General features: G+C 41.8%; 1 protein-coding gene across 8 annotated transcripts in view; it reads right to left on the reverse strand.

The window, feature by feature from the left end:
* COL5A3 (collagen type V alpha 3 chain) overlaps window positions 1-15,352 on the reverse strand; it is a 135,833-nt gene that overhangs the window by 22,065 nt on the left and 98,416 nt on the right. For all 8 annotated transcript variants that reach the window (XR_014491372.1, XM_083353980.1, XM_083353979.1 and 5 more), the window contains 15 exons: window positions 14,587-14,631; window positions 14,154-14,207; window positions 11,999-12,052; window positions 10,846-10,899; window positions 9,732-9,839; window positions 9,244-9,333; window positions 8,628-8,681; window positions 8,245-8,352; window positions 5,644-5,751; window positions 5,327-5,380; window positions 5,086-5,139; window positions 4,648-4,755; window positions 3,515-3,568; window positions 3,362-3,415; window positions 1,985-2,038 (listed from right to left, as the gene is read on the reverse strand). Coding sequence is in view for 7 of the 8 variants with exons in the window: in XM_083353980.1 (XP_083210106.1) it covers window positions 1,985-2,038; window positions 3,362-3,415; window positions 3,515-3,568; window positions 4,648-4,755; window positions 5,086-5,139; window positions 5,327-5,380; window positions 5,644-5,751; window positions 8,245-8,352; window positions 8,628-8,681; window positions 9,244-9,333; window positions 9,732-9,839; window positions 10,846-10,899; window positions 11,999-12,052; window positions 14,154-14,207; window positions 14,587-14,631 (1,053 nt within the window). In the remaining variant the exon portion in view is untranslated. The remainder of the gene's footprint in view (window positions 1-1,984; window positions 2,039-3,361; window positions 3,416-3,514; window positions 3,569-4,647; window positions 4,756-5,085; window positions 5,140-5,326; window positions 5,381-5,643; window positions 5,752-8,244; window positions 8,353-8,627; window positions 8,682-9,243; window positions 9,334-9,731; window positions 9,840-10,845; window positions 10,900-11,998; window positions 12,053-14,153; window positions 14,208-14,586; window positions 14,632-15,352) is intronic.

A 15,352-nucleotide genomic window follows, 5' to 3' on the forward strand; every position in this document is an offset into this window, starting at 1 on the left:
TATTTGAAAGAAAGAGAGAGTGTTTGAATAAAAAATAAATATAAGGTAGACAGAAGAATCTGTGAAGTTCAAATAGGGTGGTAACAGGCATGCTTGTCAATTTGCTTTGGAGTGAACATTTTTATTAGCCATACAGACTATTAATTTTTTTTTAATGTGAAAACTTGTAACACGCTCCCAACATTCTCCAAATCACAAGAACAAGGATGAAAGCTTCTAATCAAGAGAAGACTTTTCTGATTAAAAACTGTCCCTGAGACAAGATTCAGCTTGTGGTATATCCAGGAACTCCAGGAGTGCCTATAGGTCATTGGACTTAGATTTCCTATATACACAAAGCAAATGTATATTATGAAGAATTTTGTTATCCTATCTATGGACATGCTCTGCAAGCTAATTCTTCCTCTCCCTGTTGATAGCCAAAGCACATGTCAAGAAGGGACATACACCAACCTCTCGATATTTTCAGCTTCCGCCATACTCTCTTCCCTTCCTATTTGCTACCATGCTGAACTGGTTTCCTCTTGAATAAATCAAAGCTCCATGTATCTGCTGCTAGCTAAATTCTAGGCTGCCAGAGAAAAGAGTCTGTATGCAAATATTACATGGAAATTACAACCTTCCATTCCCTTGCAGAGATGGGGATGTACTGAGGAAAATGCTGAGGCCCATGGTGTTGGTTCCAATACCATCACATAGTGGCAGGCCATTAATTCATTGGCTTTATATTTTAATGCAAACTTATCTCATTTGCATTTTCCAAGCCAGCACAAGAACTAAAACACAAATCTCCTTCGTGGTACACTCTTTTTCAAATATTGCAGTGCCATTTTCAAATAAAAGGTAATATATTGATGAAACAAAAAGGCGTCCAAAAATGTGGATAGAATGGGAGCAGTATTTCAAAATGCACATGCAATCTTACAAGAAAGGCATGTGAATTTCCATGCATATTTTGAGAGGTGGGGATGAAAAGAGATCACAAACGGATATAGAAATGGGACAGAAAGAATAAAAAGCACAATCTAGCCTCACGGATTCCCTCTTTCTGCACTGCGACTGCCTCCCCTCAAGAGAAATCCCAAATTCCCCCTATGCTGACACCAAATACTTCACATCCCTTAGCCCCTGTTGGCTGAAGTCACCTGCGTATCACAGCAGTGGCGTAGCGTGGGAGGTGCAGGGGGGGCCGGCTGCACCGGGCGCAACATCTGGGGGGGCGCGCTCGCACTGAGCTGCTCGGTAGCCACCGAGGCTCTGTGTCATTTCTGTCCGCGCCGCGGGCTGCGAAGAGGCGGGGCGGGGCCAGGCCGCCGACATACACGCCGCCCAGTGACAGGCGGCGCACGCGGGCCCAACCAGGAGAGGCCCCCTGCTGCAGAGGCCCTCCCCCTCTCCCGGCCCCCGCCCCCTCCCATGTCTCCTTCATCCGCTCCGGGAGAGCGAGCCAGAAAGGGTAGTGGACGGACGGACGGGTGTGCGGGAGGGCGGCGGCAGGGTGACTTTGGATTCCAGTTCCGCGAAGGAAGAAACTGGGGTCCCTTCTTTCTCAACACACCGGACTGCTCCAGAATAAGAGCCTTCCTTAAAAGTCGCCCGGTTCGGCTCCGTGATAGCCGGCGATGGAAAATATCTGGTCCAAACCCAAAACCCGAAGTGAACAAGTGCACGCGGTCTCACGCCTGCGCGCGTGGCTTTATTTAGCGGGGCTCACGTGCGAGCTTGAATGCAGCGGCTCTTGCAGGTCGGAGCCCCGCCCAGCCGCCCTCGAGAGGGACCCGGAAGCATCCCGCATGCGCGCGACTCTTCTTGGAAAGTCTACGCCGCTGCGGGGCGCGTCTTTTCAGCAGTGCCGTGACGTCACCGCCCGCCCCTCTATTTCCGCTTCCGGTTGCCTTGCCCCGCCCCGGGTGCTGACAACCCACGCTACGCCACTGTATCACAGGGGTTACCCCTCCACCCGAAATATCCTCTCAGGCCTCACCTTTTCACCAACAGCACCAGGCTGGCCTACTCCACCACGCTGACCTTGTGGGCCCTGAAATAAAAAGACACACAACAACTAGTTCAGAGAAATCACCCACTCCGGAGTGTTGACTCATAAACCAGTTATTTATTTAATCAATCAATTCAGAGCATTCTCTTCCATCCAACTAATATTACTTGGGTTTCATATCTGAAGCCTTGTTGTTTTTAACTCATCCCCTTTTGCCTTATGCCACAGCTCCAGAACAAATAACTCACTGACATTTATCAACGTTGGACTCTTGTGAGATTTAATACCCAGAGCATTTCCTGACACCAGACTATGCTTCTCTTTCTCCATGCAGGGAGCTTCATGCATATCAGAAGGCCCTACAATTTAATGGATGCTGCTGAGCCCAGGCACTTACTTAAATTGATTTTCAAGGGCCCTCATATGATTACTTGACATGCTGCATTACCTAGGCATCTACCTGCTCAATAGCTACAGTTATTGAGGTCTCTTGGGGATGCTTTCTTGGTGGGACCATTCATCCATCAAATTAGCACATCATGGAGACACATGATACTTCTATTTCCATGGACCTGCTTTTGAGCTGCCATTTATAAAGGGAAGACTGGATTTGTTTTATGACTGTATTAATTTTTTCTGCCTCTATCAGTTAAATCTATATGCTAGGTTTTATTTCAATATCCATTAGCCTGTTTAATTTACTTCTTAATTTTCTATTCTGTCTTTCAATCTGCAAGGATCCCCAGGAGCATCCATGCTTTATGGTTCTGATTATACTGCATCTAAAACTATTAGAATGAGTAATGGCATAAAACCCAATCAATAAGTGGGGAAAAATGTGGTCACCGTAACCATAATTGTTTTGAAACTGTTATAAAGTCAATGGATGCAGATCAATGGATGCAGATAATTTCCATTTAGAAGATTGCTCAATGTGCAATGTACTGTATATATTACACAACAGCTTTTATATAAAATGAACATATGAGCTCAGCACTATGAATAAATGTCCTGGTCTATGACTTGGAACATAACTGTGATATGGTTCAATGTGGTAAAGTGGAGCTATACAGATATTTGGAATTTTATCTTCTCTGTGATATTTTCATATTCAACCAGCAATACTCCATAGCATGTGTTCTCAATAGTCCAGCTACATTTATACTACAGTACTTATTCATATAACATGTTCCAACTCCATACAACTCATCTTCAAGGATTACCCAAAACTATCGGTCCAATACTTCTATACATATTGATGTCTGCATCTTCCTATAGTTTTGAGTTATCCAGGAGAGTCAAATGTCTGAAATGACTCTTCTCCCCTTTTGCTTTACATGAGGAAAAAAACAAAACACTGCTCACATCTCCACCATTGGGACCTTGTGGGCCTCTGGCCCCTGGAGCTCCAGGTGGGCCCTAGAGAAAATGAAAAGAGAAAAATTGATAAGTGATCCTGACAATAAAATCAAGCCCAGGATCAACGGTGAAGTCGGAGGGGAAATGAATAACTCTTACCATTAGCCCAGTTTCACCACTTTCACCCTTCTCACCTGGAAGTCCTGGCATTCCCTGTGAGGGAAACACACAAATGTATATAGCAGCCTACAGTGAGCAGCAGAAAACATCCCATTCATTTTTTGATACTGGACAATGCTCAGATTTAAACAGCACATTTGAAATTTATCTCTTCCTTTTTTTAAAATATTTGTGAATGAACATCAGATTTAGTAGGGAGATCGAGGTAGACATAGTCATGAAAATGACATGATTGGTTTCACCTATGATCATAAACTGCAGATTTTTTTATATCTGAACTTCATAGGTTTGGATGTTTGGCTTTTAATTCAATAGTTAATTAGTGTAATGAACCAGCTAAAGATAACTGTGATTGCAGAACACTAAACCAAAACAAAGCCGCCCAAGTTTTAAATCAATCAAGTTTAATATCTTGTGTAAATGTAGCTATTCTGTATTTAGCAGATTTTCTTAAACATGTTGTACAAACTTAGATAAAGGTAAAGGTAAAGGTTCCCCCGCACATGTGTGCTAGTCGTTTCCAACTCTAGGAGCCGGTGCTCATCTCCATTTCAAAGCCGAAGAGCCAGTTCTTGTCCGAGGACATTTCCGTGGTCATGTGGCCGGCATGACTAGATGCCAAAGGTGCACGGAACGCTGTTACCTTCCCACCGTAGTGGTCCCTATTTTTCTACTTGTATTTTTACGTGCTTTCGAACTGCTAGGTTGGCAGAAGCTGGGACGAGTAACAGGCACTCACTCTGTTACGTGGCACTCGGGATTCGACCCGCCAAACTGCCGACCTTCTGACCGACAAGCTCAGCATCCTAACCCACTGAGCCACCGCGTTAGGTTTACAAACCTAGCCACTGAATAATACATAATGGATTAAGGAATTAGTATGGTTCAAATCTCTATTCAAATCCTGAGTTCATTGGGTGAGTTAACAGGCCAACTGTTAGCCAACTCTTAGCCAACTCACAATGCTAGTGTTATGAGGATAAAACGGATGATCCTTGTATGATTTAATTGGATAGAGAAATAAAATGAATTGAAACCCAGGTTTTTTTTAATGTTATCTTCATTCAAAGTAGTGTAGCCTTCTAAACATCGTTTGATGTTGTCATACCCACCTGTAAACCAGGTGGGCCACTGACACCTGGAAATCCACGAGCTCCTTCATCTCCTTTTTGGCCAAACATGCCCTGTTGCCCTCGGCGCCCAGGCTCCCCATCAACTCCCTAATAGCAAAATATTATGTTATGGATCAATGGTTCTTCACTTGCTTTAAGAGAGCCAAAAATCTGGGATGAATGTGATACAATGGAAAACATTTTAACCAAACAGGAAGGAACATCTTAATGGTTAAAGAAAATAGGGATAAGGAAAATGATCTGAACTGTGCATAGAAGAGACAAACAGTTTGAAGAGAAACGATGTACACATTTACTTGAAAGAATGACAAATATCTCAGGAAAATACAGAAAGAGGAAGGCTTCCCCCCCCCCCCCACTAAAGTTCTTAAATTCATACTGTTTCAGGAAAAAATGTTGGGGTGAAGAAAGACTCACAGCAGATCCTGGATGCCCAATAGGACCCTGGATCCCAGTTGGTCCTGGGGGACCCTGTTGAAAGAGAAAGTACGTGAAACAGTGACACTTAATTCTCTGTTCCTGGTGCTGAATTCCTGCTCTTCCAATCTTTTTAAGAAATCTCACTCAGTAACCTTAAAGAAATGGCAAGCAAATGTGGGAGCAGGTTTAAAGGGCAGAAGTTACATCGAAGCCTTTCAGCAATATCCTTCAAACTCACCGCATCTCCTTTGTCGCCCTTGCTTCCCTTTTGTCCTGGGCCACCCATTTCTCCCTGCACATACATACATTAAGAGACAAGAGGACAAAAACAAAAACAAAACAGAAAAAAAAACCTCATTACAGCAATTATTGTCAGGAACATTTGTCCCACTGACTAAAATCTTGGCTGATGAAACCAGCTATAGAAATAATTGCTAGGAAAATCTCAGTAAAGTTGTTGCCAAGCCATGTGTTGCCAAGGAAACAAAAATGGGTCTATGTAATCGAATGGATCCAGTACACCTCCTATTGCCTCCAAAAACGCAGATCCCTTACTTTGTCACCGTCCTCTCCAGCAAGTCCTGGAGGCCCAGCTGGGCCTGGAAGCCCCACTGGACCTAGGATTCCATCATGACCAGTTGGACCCATTGGTCCTCGATCACCCTGGGGGGGAAAGAAAGCCCATAAGTACAGGGTGGAACAGAGATGTCTGTTATGAAAAAAGAATTTTCACTATGCATAGAAAAATAGGTGCTGTGGTTAATGGATACCTTAATTATAAACACTATGGCAGACATGTCAAACACAAGGCCCGGGGGCCAGGTCCGGCCCGCGAAGTGGTTTCATGTGGCCCGCGAAGCCATCCTGGAAACAGTGAGGGAACGGCCCCCACTGCCTTGGCCCTGCCCCAGAGACCCTCCTTCTGCCAGAGACCCTCAGATCTGTCCCACTCCTGCCCATGCCCCCATAGGCACCCTTGATGCGAACGATGTAGAGCTGGCCACGCCCACCCAGTAGGCCATATGCACTCTAGCCACACCCACCCAGTAGGCCACGCCCACCCTGGCCATACCCACCCGGCACCCTGAGGGCAACCGCAATGCTGATGCGGCCCTCAATGAAATTGAGTTTGACACCCCTGCACTACGGAAATAAACTTTCTTTAGAATTCTCAATTTCATTAAGTACTGTAGATACTGGCACCCAAAGATCAACTGCAATCCACAAGTAATATAGAGAATACAGACATACAAATTTACATCTGAGTTATTTCATACTGAGGATGCTGATAAAAAAAAATCTCAAAGTGGCCACAAAGCTACATAAAAATTAGGTTGCTGGCAACCAGTCAACTGATATTCCCAATTTATGTAAGGAATAAAAGATAAATAATCAGCACAGGCCAGTAATGGCAAGATTTCTTCCATTCAGTTTTACGTGTAGTAATTTTTACAAATCAGCCCGTGACCTAATGAGCACATTCGAGTCTAACAAATCTTGATATTTGACTTTGACATTATTTATACCAGGAAATTACAGGCGAAATCTTGTATAAGTGCTACTGTTTCATGTGTCGTCCTGTTCTGATGGACAGTTTGCTTCTTAAAGTGCTGCATTTGGCAATTTATAAGGCAAGTATTAACGTCACGGTACTACTTCTTAATAATATGAGTGGATATCTGGAAAACATTTTAATACTATTATTCATTCTTGCTATTTGGCTTCCCTAAACCCATTTTTATCTGCAACACTTTTCTTTTTCCTATTAGTATTTTAATCTGATACTCTTTTAAATTTTAATTAAAACTTGGCTAAGTGCAAATTTTTTGCATACTGCATTTAGAAATGCAAAGTCTTGTTCCCCATCCAAAGATTAAAATGTAAAGTAATGAAACGAGAGGAAGGCATGTTTTTAATGTACAATTGGTCCAAAGCAGTTCTTAGGCTGAATTTATATCATCTTACAATGGATAAAACCAGATCCAGGATGAAGCAAGTAATGCCACCTATGGTTCTGAGCAAAGAATCTCTTTGCATTAGAAGTAAAAGAATCAGACCTTAAGAATTTATTATTATTTTTATTTTTATTCCATTTATATCCCGCCCTTCTCCGAAGACTCAGGGCGGCTTACAAGCTTAGCAGTAGCCTTCATTCTATGTATATGCCTGCTTATTAGGGCTTTCACACACACACCCCAAGCGGCATTATTACAAAGTCAGCTTAATTGCCCCCAACAATCTGGGTCCTCATTTTACCTACCTCGGAAGGATGGAAGGCTGAGTCAACCTTGAGCCTGGTGGGACTCGAACCTGCACTAATTGCAGGCAGCTGGTGTTACTTAAGGAGGCGTTAGCCCACTGCTCCACCAAGGCTCTATTACTCAACTCCTGGAGTCTGTGGTTTCATTTTAAAATTTTCTCTAAGTCATGATTCCCATTCTGATGCTCTTCAACAAGCTGGGATAGATTCCCATCACATAGAAGGAATTGTAGACTAAGGCTTTGAAATGGTGAGATTCAAGGTGCTGGTGATGACCTATAAAGCCCTAAATGGCTTGGGTCCGGATTTTTTGAGGGAACACCTACTGCCAGCATCAACTCCCCATCGTCCTGTGCGCTCCCGCAGGGAGGGCCTTTTTAGGGTACCGCCGGTGAAGGACTGCCGGCGGGTGACTCTCAGAGAGAGGGCCTTCTCTGTGGGTGTGCCTGCCCTTTGGAACCAACTTCCTATGGATCTTAGGACTGCCCCCGACCTCCGTTCGTTCCACCAGGACCTTAAAACTTGGCTCTTTGAGCTGTCTGGCCTAGACTGAGGTGTTTTTAATTGGGCTTTAAAGTTTTAATTTTGGGGCTTAAATTTAATTACTTGTTTTAAATTTATTTTAACTTTTGTATTGTATGGTTTTAATTGCCCTGTAAACCGCCCTGAGTCCTACAGGAATAGGGCGGTATAGAAGTCAAAATAATAAATAAACAAATAATTAACACATCTGGAAGTTGGGAAAGGCTACAATAAGCATTCAGTAGATGACTTTCCTTTATCGAAGCTTCTAGTTCACCCGCACTTTAGGTTGAGATCACCTTGCATATTAGTTGAGTTTTGAAGGTGTCTTTTTAAAATTGATCATTAATGGCAAGGCAGTGGCACGTACATACCGGTGCTCCTTTCTCCCCTGCAGGTCCAGGTGGTCCGGGATTACCCCCTCTTCCTGGTAGCCCAATGCCTCCGGCTGCTCCAGAGGGACCTCGTTCCCCAGGAGGGCCCTGTCAGGAGGGAATAAATCTATGAACCCCCCATCTCTCTAATCTGAAGTTATCTCTACTGCACCCCTCTCCTTTGATTGATGTTTGCTGTGACCCCCATTAATTCAGGCTGCAACCTCATAAGAAAGAACTTGACTCCAAGAGTCCACTCTTGCTGCAGTAAAGGGGTCTTCACTTCCCTGACAATGGGTATTATATGCCTGCCCTCTCTCTCCATCCTGTAATGAAAGTCTCATCTTCCTTTTGATGCCAGGGGAAAACTCCAAGTTACTTACGAGGGTGCCTGCTGGACCAGGTGGCCCTTCTGCTCCTTTCAGCCCAATTGGTCCCTGTGATAGAAAGTAAAACAGAGGAAGATGACTTCCCATGGAGGTGCCAACGTTTCATCTTCTGTCCTTATTCTCTTTCTCCTTTTCTATTCGGATCTTTTAGATCACAAACACGCAGGCGGGAACGGGAAAACTTCAGCGTGGCTGAACAGGCCAAAGGCTCATTTAACCTAGCATAAGGTTTCCAATAACCAGTGCTTTTTTTGTAAAAGAAAAAGGTGCCGGAACTCACACATGTCATACAACCCGGCTTGCCTACCCTACAAGGTTCCATCCAAAAAAGGTCCCGGAACTCCGTTCTGAGCGTTCTATGAGAAAAAAAGCCCTGCCAATAACAGTAAGGAAATTGATCCATGGAACCTTTCCCCCCAAAGACATAGTAACACAGTACTCCTAGGCTGCTCATTCCAAGCAAATTACAATTAGAGGTACACGGTGGTTCCAGCCAAATAACCCAGTTAAATTAAATTAGTCTGGTACAGCATAGACCTTTATTCTAGTCCATACCCATCATAACTATTAAGTTCCACATCGTTTCCTGTCCATCTTCTTGAAGACTTACTTTCTCTCCAACAGCACCACGAGCTCCTGTGAAGCCTCTAATTCCAGGAGGACCTGGAATGCCTGGGATGCCACTAGGTCCAGGGTCACCCTAGAAGTAAAGATCTAGTTTTACTGTGCAGTTACCTCTAACAATTTTGGGCTAACTTCATTGGTCCTGCCATATGTTAGACAAACGAATAGTTTCCTATAGTTACTGGCCTTAGATGTATGGATCGGCACATGCTTTGCTACGGTCTCACTGCAAAGGATTTTGTAGAATGAAGATTGCATTAAGCAAGCTCTTAATTCTTGTATCGAACATGACAAAAATACAGAATGGTTATTTCTTTAGGACTGAAATGCAGCTCTTCTGAGATGTTTATGTGGCAATCCATTTAAGACAATGCTGATACTGGTTTAGGGACACTTGGCAGCATTGGGAAAATCCATTGCTTTTCACCTGCTCTCATTTCTTGTTTATGACAAATGCTACCTGTAAGTGCTCACCTTGGCACCTTCCCTACCAGCAATGCCGGGTAGGCCTTGTTCTCCAGGAGGACCAGGGGACCCTGGGTGGCCTCTCTCCCCCATAGGGCCAGTTTCTCCTGTATTTCCCTGTAGAGAAGATGCAATGCTTTTGAGAGCAGGTTAAATGCTGTAATAAGACATAACTATAAGAATATTAGTATTGCTCTGGGTCATCTTTCAGATCATTCATTTTGCATTTGAAAGGATTCCATTGCATCTCCTTATTGATCCAAGAAGACCATAATCAAGACAATCTCTTCTCTTTCCTATGCACATAGACTATATTTGTGTGTTTGTGTGAACGGAAAGCTTGACACTTGTACACTAAGCTGTCTGATGGTTTTACATATAACATGTAGCTATTACATCCATATATTAACTAACTCAGAAGTTGAAGGAAAATTGAACATGATTTAAGCTAGTAAAAGATCTCAGTGAAGGATGTTTTTTATAGTATCCTTGAAAGAAAGCTATCCAAATAAGCAGCTTCAGTGAAGGAAAAAGTTACCTCCCGAAGCAGCCTATTTCACTGCTACTAGCTCTGTTTGCTGTGAAGTATTACCTAATGTTTAGCTAAAGCTTACTTCTTTATGTTTTCTACTTCTCAAATTCTACTTCAAAAGATTTATTTTAAGTCTCAGAATTGGAAAGCAGATAGTGAGAGCATGGATAATATACCTCCAGTAATTTTCAAAACATTTAATGTTAGAGAAGGGGGATATTAAATAATATTAAATGCATAGGAAATCATCATTGAAGTTAATTAACTCTAATTTTGCAGCATTTGTAACAAATGATGTCAACAAGACAACAAGTGTACAATGACATCACCATGCACTAGTCACTAATGGCCCTACCACTCAGGGATCAAATATTGTTGTATGTCCTACTGTGATAGCTAGAAACTCTGGAATATTTTTCATGCATGGTATCTACTAAATTCAAAAAGATATCATTAATTTTATAAATCAAGTTTGCACATAGGTCTTACTGCTACCTTAGCAGCATGGATAGTATCTCAGCTAAGGCTGCCCATTTTTAACTATGAATATATATTTTAACTATGAATACATAAACTAAAGAACCTCTTTACCTGTGGCCCAACAACACCTGGTGGCCCTGGTGGGCCAGTTTTGCCATGAAATCCCTATAGAAAAGAGAAAGAAAGATTACTATCTAAAACGAAGATATTTTAGTCCAATGGAGATTTCCCTCATGGTTCACTCATCCAGGAGTCCAATAATTCCCAAAGAGATATTGGATGACTAGTTTCAGGATTCCATCAAGTGGAACCCTGGACCAAATACACTGGGAAATTTCAAGTGTTGGTCCAATGTATCTGAAGAGTTATATTGGATAAGACAAGTAAAAATGCAATACTCAATATTAGGGATGCTCAAAATGCAATGCTCAACACCTGAAACCCAGTTGGCTATTTAGTTTTGAGGACTGATCACCTTGTAGAGAAAATGGTGTGACTGAATTTTTTTTCCTTCATCTCATAGAGAAGTGAAAATCATTTTGGAGAGTCAACAATAGAATGTTGAACCCTTTAAGGAAATATAGAGAAAGCATCCAGACAAATTTCCAAGGCAAGAAATCAGCAAAGGAGAACAAGACAAAAAAGAAGGCAGTTATCCACAGACCACATGGCAACAACCAACCTTGAGAGAAATTTACATTAATTGTCAAGGTCCCGATCAACAGAGACAAATAAAGCCTTAGCTGCAAGGCCTGCAAATTTCTCAAAGAACATATTTATTGATACAGAGTATCGGCACTTCAAAAGTAAAACCAACTCTGAAGAGATGCATAACAATTCCCCAATACAAAGTTAAGAAATCCCACCCCTAAAGCTAGGCAAGTAACTACATTTCCCCATTCAACTTCTTGGTGGGCTTTTCATGAAACGCCCAGCCTGCAGTCTCAGGAGCAACTGATGACCTTGGTTCCCATGAGAGAAAGTTGAATAGAGAAAGTCTGTTTTGTCTAGCGCAGGGGTAGGCAACTTTGGCTCTTTTATGACTTGTGGACTTCAGCTCCCAGAATTCTTGAGTCAGCATGGCTGGTTCAGGAATTCTGGGTATTGAAGTCCACAAGTCATAAAAGAGCCAAGGTTCCCTACCCCTGGTCTAGTGCAACACCTGGCAACCCACCCACCTCCTTCCATGCTATGTGGCAACTAAGAATGAGAAGGAAAAAATGGCTGCAGCCATGCTCGTTCTAAAGTTGACATTCATACTTACTGGCTCACCACGCTGGCCTGGATGTCCTGGTAGACCATCTTTTCCTACAGGGCCCTTCCAAACAGAAATAATTGTGGGTTTTTTGGGGGGTTTTTTGTTTTGTTTTTTAAAAAGACTGGCGTAGGTGTTCAAGCAGTAAATATGGTGCCTGTCAGGATCCTTCCCTCCCTTAATTTCATTATTTATTTATTAGTAACTCTTCTAATTCTAAACCAATCAATCAACAGGAAAACTGGCATACTGTAAAGGAAATGACAGCTTTGGTGAGGAAATATCGAATAGATCCTGGAACACAGAAAAGGAAGCAGACCTATTAAAAGAGGGACTTGGGCCATTATAGAAAAGTTTCCTGGGCCCAGGGAGGGGAGAACATGACAAAGAGGCTCAAAGTAACTAACACTTCGGTAGATATTAGTTGATCTAGAGAACTGTTCTGGAAGGCTTTCAAGAATTTCTCTTTCCAGAAATGCAAGAGATTCTTGCTTTCTGAGTTTGCCTGCTTCCAATATCATCTTCATTTATAAGAGTCCCAAACATAGTTCTAGAAAATGTAAATGGTGGATGACTGCAGCTCAGCATTACATTTAGAGGTTCACCAGTTGACTTAAAAAAGGATAAAGATAAGCTGGAATGGCAGGAAGTGTTGCATAAGAATGAGGGTGTGGTGGGAAACAGTCTCATCATGTTACCTTGACAATAATTTTTGACAGGAGTCCTCCTCTTAGGAATAATTTGTTGGAGGAATCGATGCTGTTAACTTAATACTTCAAATGGATCCATAAGCCAAAATGCTTCCTGTCCAATCAAGGGATACCCAGAGCATATCACTGCCCCAGAAATTTCCCTAAAGCAGTTTGTTTATCAAAATCTGAACATTACCTATCTCTCCTAACCTACTTTCTCCAGCAATGTAGATTCTCCATGCTAGCTGGGGTGATGAGAATTATCCTTTAATGTGTATGGAGAACACAAGGCTTTAGAAGGCTTCCTTTGTGGGCTATGCAGAGATTTTCTGCACATATACACATACATGACCCTTTGAAGGAAAGTCTGTATTGGGTTTATGGATGACTTGGTCTCTCTTACAATTGCAACTGCCGTGTATAATCTACTGTGCTACTGTTTAAAATAAATACATTTCACAATGCAGTATAGATGGATAGCCATGCTGGGCCAGACCTAAGGGGGCAAAATTTAACATTGCAATATTTCTAATAAAAAAGGTTGGGAAATTTGGGGTTCGTGAAATCTGTATCGCATGTACTCAAAAAGCAAACAAAGATTACACTTTTTGAAGTGTTCTGATCATGAACATGGGAGAAGAGATTGAAATATGACAACTGCCCTCCAGAGCTCCCCTACTGGGACTGAGATGGGAATAAGATAGCTCTGAAAAGAAGAGATGATTAAAGAAGATCTAATAATAAATTCTGCCACCTGGTCCCCTCCAGGCAGCTTTAAAAAGAGTATGTCAAGCTATTAAACTGTTATGATAGAAATATGCCCCACATTTTTATGCTATTTCGTCTTCTTTATGCAATTAACATGTTTTAGCTAAAACTAATTTGGTCAAAATGAATGCCCATGGCAAAAAAGAAAAAGAAAAAAAAGAATGGGATTCAAACATGGTCATGTTTCCTTAGCTCAAATGCCATTCTTTGAATTCTGCAAAATCTGACACTAGTGGTAATATTTTAGGTATCTGAAGTTTTACATATCCTGTATACCTTACAAAAGCAATTCTAGTCTCAGGCAGGTAGGCAGGCAGGCATCCAACCTTATACTGTAAGCCTAACAAACAATTATCCAAACTATCATTTTGCAGTAAAGTAGATCCAAACTCTTGCATTTTGCAAGTAAAAATATAATGCCACCAAGACTGAAATTCTGTAACTATCAGTTTATTTACTTACAGGTGTCCTGTAATGAACAGTAAGTCTATTGATTACTTAAGTTTTTGAATACACAATCTATTTTTAACTTGGGCTTTGCATTCTCCCCATGCATAATTCAAATGGCAATTTTTTATTAGCTAGATTGTAATAATAAAAAGTACAATCCGCTCTCTTATACACAACTATTTTATGGGATATTGATCCTTGCCTCTTCTATATCTAAATAGAAATTTTTGCAAAAGGAATAGTAGGTTACTTACTGGTGGTCCCTTTGATCCTGGGAATCCATTGGAACCCTGTGGCCCAGTGGGCCCCTGTGGGAAAAGAAAAATTACTGTGATATATTTTAGCTTCCTATTCAGCTTTCCCCATTCTCACATTTATCATATTGTAAATGTTTAAATTTCTGAAGTTAGTTCTTCTTCCCACAGACTATAAAGTAATCTTTTATGTGAAGATTTCTCCTTTTTGCTTTGGTAAAAGTCTATCTCAGGAAAAGAACCTGTGGCATCATAAAGATTATGCTATTTCTGAAATTATTGGATTCATGAAGATATCGTCGTGGTTTCAACAGCATCAGAGATACCAAAGCCTTTATGATGTCGTAACTTCCTTTTCCTGTGACATACTTTTACCAGAGGAAGAACAAAGGCCACAGATATCCTTCATTTGCAGGGATTTGATTCATCTTACCTTTTCTCCTATAGTCCCTGGGGGGCCATCATGGCCAGAGTCACCCTGAGGAGGAAACATTAGTGAAACAACAACAACAAAAAACCTCTCCAGAGTTTGACTACAATTAACATCAAGGGTTGACAAAGCAGCAGGAACAAAACCCAGCACAACATCAATGCCGATAACAAAGATCACCAGAGCCTAGGCCCGAGCTAGGCAACTTTGGCTCTTTTATGACTTGTGGACTTCAACTCCCAGAATTCTTGAGCCAGCCATGCTGAGGGGAAAGGGAGAGGTTTCCAAGCTGAGCCGTGCTGGCTCAGGGATTCTGGGAGTTGAAGTCCACGAGTCATAAAAGAGCCAAGGTTGCCTGCCCCTGGCCTAGGAGTTCTACTGTTCATCTACAAAGTCAGGTAAATCACATGATGCAGAGTTCCTAAAATACCATTTTGGACAGTATCAGGTAAAGTTATACTGCAAAAAAACTTCTGTTTATAGGAAAATGGGCAACTTAGGAAGTAGATGATATATTTTATAAATAAGATACATCTATCAGCCTCTCCCATACATGCTAATACTCCAACAGACAAGGAAATTAGTGTTTTCTTAGTTCTGTTTGTGGGGACCTTAGGGTGGTTTTGCCAATAGTGTTAGTCTTAATGTGTGGGATCATTTACAAATCAAATCATGTAATTCTGGATAAAAAGTGCACAATCTGAGCAATCTGTACAATGTTTTTGTATAATGTAATTTGGTCACCTACAGCTGCCTGTGTAGATTGATT

Source organism: Vipera ursinii (genome assembly GCF_947247035.1).
Source record: "Vipera ursinii genome assembly, chromosome: 2".
Lineage (NCBI taxonomy): Eukaryota > Metazoa > Chordata > Lepidosauria > Squamata > Viperidae > Vipera > Vipera ursinii.